The sequence below is a fragment of the Octodon degus genome, unplaced genomic scaffold (genome assembly GCF_000260255.1).
Source record: "Octodon degus isolate 3935 unplaced genomic scaffold, OctDeg1.0 scaffold00010, whole genome shotgun sequence".
In the NCBI taxonomy this organism is placed as follows: Eukaryota; Metazoa; Chordata; class Mammalia; order Rodentia; family Octodontidae; genus Octodon; species Octodon degus.
This window is the reverse complement of record NW_004524586.1, coordinates 7,579,342-7,586,761: the sequence shown is the minus strand read 5'-3', so window position 1 is coordinate 7,586,761 and position 7,420 is coordinate 7,579,342. Positions and strand designations below refer to the sequence as shown.

The 7,420-nt window shown below is 46.0% G+C and overlaps 1 protein-coding gene across 1 annotated transcript in view; it reads right to left on the bottom strand.

Moving 5' to 3' along the window:
- Nucleotides 1-12: 12 nt before the first annotated feature.
- Nucleotides 13-7,420, bottom strand: part of Abcc2 (ATP binding cassette subfamily C member 2) — a 63,221-nt gene continuing 55,813 nt past the window's right edge. Inside the window, exons 26-32 of the mRNA XM_004625543.2 lie at nt 7,052-7,178; nt 6,397-6,498; nt 5,678-5,821; nt 4,355-4,513; nt 3,297-3,463; nt 1,566-1,760; nt 13-497 (exon numbers count right to left, since the gene is read on the bottom strand). Coding sequence (XP_004625600.2) covers nt 368-497; nt 1,566-1,760; nt 3,297-3,463; nt 4,355-4,513; nt 5,678-5,821; nt 6,397-6,498; nt 7,052-7,178 — 1,024 coding nt within the window. The 3' untranslated portion in view covers nt 13-367. The remainder of the gene's footprint in view (nt 498-1,565; nt 1,761-3,296; nt 3,464-4,354; nt 4,514-5,677; nt 5,822-6,396; nt 6,499-7,051; nt 7,179-7,420) is intronic.

The window sequence follows — 7,420 nt, the reverse complement described above, 5'->3', positions numbered from 1 at the left end:
GGTGAGGCAACTATGAAATTCAAGAGAGTGACTCTTGGGAAGAGATGGGTGGTAAGAGGTTATGACAAGAGTGAGATGACTGAGGGCTTTCTAAGGCTCCTGATAATATTCACTTTCTTAATCTGGATAGAGGACACATCGGTATTCATTTATCATTCTTGAAAATGTCCATTTTTACTCAACAGGCTGAAGCAGGAGGACGACTAGAGCCCAAGAGTTTGATGCCACCTTGGGCCACAGAGTGAGACCGAGCTTTTAAAATGTGCGTTTTATACACAGCTGTGCACACGATGTATTTCCCATGAGTGCGTGTGCGCGCACACGGAGGGAAGATCCTCAGAGTCCTTTCTCCCCATGCGATCTGCGGCTAGAGTGCTGTGTTGTTGACGCTCTCGATGCCAGCTTCCTTGGCCATAAAATAGAAGGGGCCAGACCTTTCCAGCAGTTCTTCGGGGCTGTCATACTCCACAATATTCCCACTGTCTAGGACCATTATCCTGAAACAAGAGGGAAAAAAATAAAGGTAGCATCGCCGACACTGACGTTTATAAAATTAACCAGGACTAAGCTGTAGGAGAATCACACAAGGCTACAAAGCAAGTGCTCAAAAGGAAAGGACAACTGGGATGGGGGAAAGGAGAAAAGAGGGGGTGGGATACACACACACACACACACACACACACACTAGCTAAGATACTTGCACTACTAATTTCTATTGGTTCATTGAAAGGAAAAGTTAAGGCTTAGCTGTTTGATCAATTTTGCCTGCCTGCAGCCGGTCACCTGAACAACTACTCTGAAGGTAACAATATGCTATATAACAACCATTGCTCACTTGCTATCACCTTGTTTGGAAATTCTGATCATTTTTATTGTTTGCTTTAAATTCTCTTTAAAATAACTAAGGGCTGGGGATATAGCTCAGTGGCACAGCACCTGCCTGGCAAGCGTGAGGTCAGAGGCTCAATTCCCAGTGCTAAAAACAAATACATAAATTATTTTATTTTATTTTTTAAATAAATAATTTTGAAAAGAAATAAAATGAATGAACTGCAGCTACAGACATCAACATGGGCGAACCCCGTGGGTAATCCTGAATAAAAGAAACAAGTATAGAATCATTTGGATAGTATGAGTCCCTTTGCATCAGTCAATTTTCAGGTACACATTGTTTAAGGAAGACCGTCCTAAAAGAAAGCCTTCCCCTGACTCAAAATAGGACACCTTGCCGTTCCAAATTTTCCTAAGATTACTGACTTCTGAGTATTAAGTGCCAGAGTAGGGCGGCCAGTACGGTGGGGAAGGTGTATGGCCAACAGCTGCCATTTGTAGTTAGGCCTCCACCTCCCCAGACTCAGCTAATAATTATAATTTTCTATTTTGCCCTCAATATAGGTCCCCGGATCCTGTTAGTTTTCACTAGCTTGATGTACAATTTTGGCCAACTTCCTTCAACTGTCTAGGCCTCCGTTTCATCTGTAAAATGATGGCTAGCCCTGTAAGGAATCAAGCTGACACTGTCACCAGGAGCCGAGCGGGTCCACCAGGCTCCGCCCCTCGCTCACCGGTCGCTGTCCATGATGGTGTGCAGCCGGTGGGCAATGGTGATCACAGTACAGTGGGAGAACTCGGTCCGGATGGTGTTCTGGATGAGCTGATCTGTCTCCAGGTCCACGGCAGCAGTGGCCTCGTCCAGGATCAGGATCTTGGATTTGTGAAGGAGAGCCCTGCCCAGGCACAGGAGCTGCCTCTGCCCGATGCTGCAGGCGTAGAAGAAGGCACACGTTGGCCCCGATGACTAGGGAAAGGCCTGGGCTGAGCGGCAGTCTCACACCCCAGCTCAGACTTCCACGATTCCCACTCCAAAATCTCCATTCATCACTACTTCTTTGATATTTTTCCATCTTTCCCAATTATAAGTCACTAAGGGAACAATGACAAAACCACATTTCTGGGCCTCACTGTTTCAGAAGGGAAAAGGATACACATTTCTAACAAACACCTAGGAAACTTTCATGTTTAAATATGTTTGAAAACACTGGTCAGGGAAAATGACCTGCACTGGCTTCCAAAACAACATGAGATGCTACTGATGTCACCATTCTTGATGCCAGAATACCCCAGTGGTATTTCTTATGGCCTTGGCAAGCCCATTCATTATTTTAATGTATAATTCTAGTCTCATGGTTAATTATTTGTTCAAGGCTTTCTGCCTTGATTAGAGACAAAACTAAGAAACATGATGTCTTGGTGTGAGATATACAATGTATATGGAATTCAAATATGCTTGTAAAGTGCAAATATCTTTAATGTGTTAAAGATCCTACAATGAAGGCTGGGCCTCTTACCTATGTAAAGAAGCTTTGGGAAATGACGGGAAAGAAAGAAACATTCAGGAATTTGCCCTTGCTCTCTCCTCTTGTGGCCATTAAGGGAACACATTAAGAAGGGGCTGAGCCAGGGATGCAGCTCAGCAGCATCATGCCTGCCTGGCAAGTGGGAGGTCAGGAGTTCGATTCCCAGGAGAAGAAGGAGAAGGAGGGGCTGAGTGAGCACTGGAATTTATGAAGTACCATAGCTGGCTCTAGCTTCTTAGAAGCCGGTGCTCTGAATGGTGTTTCTCGAGCTGCCCAGTGCCCACAAACCACTCGGCAATTTTACTAAGGTGCAGATTTAGATGACTAGGATTGGTCCTGACAGTCTGTATTCACACCATGCTTCCAGGTGAGGTCAGAGCTGCTGGCCCATTATTTGAGCTACCAAGCTCTCCTTTCTACTTCTAGTGGTCCTACCTTCCACTATACAAAAATGCTCTGAAAAGGTAAAAAGAACTCTGAAAGCCTCTTCATTGCCAACAGCTGCATGGATCAATAGTTTCCAAACTGGAGTCCCCTGAGCAGCCTGTGCGGACGCTTTCAGACTCACCAAGTTCAGTTTCCTCATGCTAATTAAAGCAGACTCTAGGCTTGTCCCAGGCATCACGTCTGTTTTAATCAATCTGTTGCTATGCACAGTTAAGTTGAGAATCTGATTTCTCTACAATACTGGCAACTGTAAACCCATCTCATGCCATGTCATATGAGGGGCACACTCAGTAACAAATGTTTTCAAGAATATCTGAGCACTTCCATGTCTATTTTATCACATGGTATTCACAGTGGATTTATTTTATACATTAAAATTAGACCTGCAGAGTGAAAATTCCTCAGCACTAGACATTGCCTAACACAAGAACATGAGAAATGGTCACCACACACTCTCACTGCCCATGAAGGGAGTGGAATATGAGACATTACCTCAGATTTTCACCAGCCTCTGTCACTTCATGGGACAACCCAAGTGGCAGGCCAGCCACAAAGGGTTTGAGGTGAGCCAATTCCAGGGCTTTCCAAATCTCCTCATCTGAGTACTTGTTGAAAGGGTCAAGATTCATCCTTAGGCTTCCAGAGAACAAGACGGGGTCCTGCAAGACAAGAGATGAAGGACTATTAGGATGACGTCAGAAGAGGTCCCAGCAGTTCTTTGTGGCCAAAATAAAGCACATAGGGCTGGCCTGAGGCAGACTGGTGAGGCGCGAAGCTGGTTCATGCTCAAGAAGAGCCCCTGGTTTGTTTTGTTACTGCTTCATTCTGAGATACACTTACAGATTTCCAGTTTTCCACAGATTCTCTTTAGAATGCTCTTTTCAGATTCTCTTTAGAGATATTCTCCTCCAAAACACATCATTTAAAGGTAGAGGGGTCAGGAAAGAGTGCAGCATGAGAGAGTACGGACCATTGAGAATTTATTACACTTAAAGAGTCCACTGAAAAGAATATGTCAAACTAAGAAAACACCAGACAAATCAAGGCCACCTTCAGAGAAACTTGGCTACAGTGTGGGAGGCGACATGGTTCCGTCACATCCTTGGAAGGGTTCAGAAAGCAAACCAAAGGGAAGCCTTTCTTGCCGACACACTGTTTCACTTGATGGTAAAAATCTGCAGCAGATTTCCTCCTCTATCTTTTAACCGTATCAAATAAGGAATATACAGCTTAATAGCTTCAAGCTTCAGCAGCAAAACATGTGGTGTTAGGTGCAAAAATTTTGCAAACCAGGACAGAAATGCTGAATACTCATTTGCTCTATTTGACTTTTGTTGTGTTGCCGCCACCTACTGGCCAGATGCAATCAGTCACAAATGCACATTATAAAAAATTCAAAACCTTTTCAGTGTTGAAAACAAAGCAGCCTAGGGAACTAGCTCAGATATTCTGAGTAGACTGCAGAAATGTGGCTACGAATTGACTAAATGTCAATCTTTCCTGCAGAATAAAGTGCTCCAGCAGGTGCCAGAGTAAATTGTAGCGCTCACCTGGGGGATGATGGTCAGCTTCCCTCGGAGGTCGTGGAGCCCAATAGAAGCAATATCTACTCCATCGATGATGATCTGGCCACCTGCAGACTCTAAGATTCTGAAGAGGCAGTTTGTGAGGGATGACTTCCCAGCTCCTGTCCTGCCCACTACACCAACCTATGAAGACAGTTCATTTGCATGTTAGTTCAACAGGTAATTCTTGGGCTGGGGAGATAGCTTAGTGGCACAAGCGCTTGTCTGGCAAGCACAAGGTCCTGAGTTCGATTCCCAGTACAAAAAAAGAAAAACTTGATTCTGCGCTTGTCAGGCAGGCACTTATGCTGCTTAGCTATCTCCCCAGCCCTCGGGCAATTCTTACAGAAATTATTTAGCTCAGGGACTAAGCGCCTGCTTAGACAAGCACAAGGACCGGGGTTCAATCCCTGGCACCACATGCCATGCAGGCCCCGCCCCCAGGCGTGCTGAGCCAGCCACGGAGTTGGTGCACACCTGTAATCACATCTCTGGGGAGGCTGTAGTGAGAGCCTGTACCAAATACATTTTTCCCCCAAATACATAGAAAGAAAAGAAAGAAAGAAAGAAAGAAAGAAAGAAAGAAAGAAAGAAAGAAAGAAAGAAGAAAGAAAGAAAGAAAGAAAGAAAGAAAGAAAGAAAGGCTTTTGGTTTTTGCAGGAGAAAAATAAAGTGTCAGATGTCAGAAAAAGAAGGCTTTCCCACCCGATTTCATAACTTGCTGTTGCTGAGACCTATGATTGCTGGAAGTGGATATGCTGTCACACACTCAGCAGCGGCTGCTGCTGTAATTATCATTAGATACTACAGCTCCTTTCTTATTTTTAATCTTCACTTAGAAATGACAAGGGAAGGAGCAGGCCTGCCTCGGGCTGAGGACTAGACCCTGATTTGGGCCTCAGCATCCTCCCTCGGACCTTTCCCATCCGACCTTTGCCCCCAATCTTTGCAGGGCTCAAGCACCAAGGAGGGTGCCTGATTTCTCGGACTGGGAGGCACGGCAAGCCATGCTCTGTGGGGACAGTCTTCCACACGGCTCTTCTCAGCAGTTCCTTCCCCAAGGCCGATGCGCGCCCTCATTGCCTTCCGGGCGTCCTTGTTCCCTGCTGCGCCCGCGCAGGAAGTGAACGCTGGTCGGCTGGCGGGAAGCCTGACCTGCTCCGCGGACCTTCCGCCCTCTGGTGGTGAGGCTGCGTGCGTGCACACAGGGCGGAGGACCTGCCGCTCCCGCGGCTACCCATCCACAAAGGCCGAGTCCCGTTCTTGCCTCTTCCGCGTCCCAGACCGTAAGGCCTCACACCCACCTACCTTCTCAGTGCCCTTGATGTCACAAGTGATCCCCTTCAGGACCAGATCCAGCTCAGGCCGGTATCGCACTTGGTAGTTGCTAAACTGGATCGCGCCCTTGCTGGGCCAGTCCGCCGGAGGCTTCCTCTCCGTCACCCAGGGCGCCTAGCGAAGGGACAGGATGGGACGCGCCTGACACACAGCGGCGACGCAGCCAGAAATTCCTCGTGTCGCCAGCCAGTAGTGTCCCCACTACCTGATGACCTGGCCTTGTTTTTCCAGAAGCTTCCTACCTGATTCAATTAAAGTAAGCCTACCCCACCAGGTTATCCTACCAATCTCTGGATGGAGCCCCATCTAACTTAGTATTATTCTAGGACATGACTTCCCCTAAGCCATTTCCTAAACTGAAAAGTAAGTCCTTCGAGTTAACCAAAGTAAACTCTTAAAAATGTTATGAACTCGGGCTGGTGAGATGGCTCAGTGGTCTAAAGCACCTACTTAGAACAAGCTAAGCCAAGCAAAGCACAGGGACCTCCGTTCAATCCCCCAGCACCACATGCCAGACAGCCCCGCCCCCTGGTGGGCTGAGCTGGCCACACACTAAATAAATAAATAAATAAATAAATAAATATTTAAAAAAATGTTATGAACTCATATAAGGAATTAAGAAACCATGCAGATGGCAGCTCAGAGCCGTCGCACGGCCTTCCCCTCGGGCTTCTCTAATTCCTCCTTACCTCATTTTCCACATGTATGTACTCATTTATTCGCTCAACAGCTACAATGTTGGTCTCTGTTTCTGACGTCATCCTCACTAGCCAGTTCAGGGTTTGTGTGATCTAAAGGAAAAAAAAAAAAGAACAGTGCAGAAGACTAAAAATGATCTTGGGCTTAGGAACCAACTCAAATAGTCAAACTATAAGGTCACTTCAGTGCTTGCTTGTATTCAGTACTGTGCTAGATTCCACAAGAATATATAGTATAAGAAGGACAATCCCTATTCCCTTCGTGGGTGGGTGGGGATAAGGCCAGGGCCCTGAAGTGCTCAGTTAGCTGGGTGTGGTGGTGCAGACCTGTAATCCCAGCCCTCGGAAGGCTGAGGCAGGAGAATCTCTGTGAGTGCAAGGCAAGCTTGGACTACAGAGTGAGTTCAAGGCCAGCCCCTGAACTGCATAGTGAGACAACATGTATGTCCCTTTCCTTTTTCCATATGACACTTGTGCCTCCTTAGAGGGAGGAAGGAGTCTCCATGGGTAAAAGATGGGGCCAGGGTTGGAAGCTCAGTCCCCTCTAGACCTACAAGGACATCAAAAGCATGGACCTCATGTATATGCCAAGATCCATTTAAGAACACAGACACTGCTTTAGCCAAACTCCTGACCTCAGACTCACATTAAGGGCATTGGACAGAACAAAGCCCACGGTGTCTCCAGTTAGGCTGTTTTTATAAATCACCAGCAGCAAGGAAGAAAAGAAGACAATCAGGTTCCCAACAAACTCCAGGCGAATTGCAAGCCACCTGTAGGGAAGGTGTCACAGAGAGGTGTCACTGATCTCTGCTTTCTCACCTTAACCAGAAACTTTAGAGTTTATAGAACAGTCTCAGAGGGTTTGAGTCTGTAGACCTATGCTTTTTTAAACATTAACTTTATTGTTAATATATTATATTAAAATAGCTATATGCATGTATATCCTACCAACTCTTTCTATATATTTTTCCCTAAATATATATATATATCTATATCTATATCTATATCTATA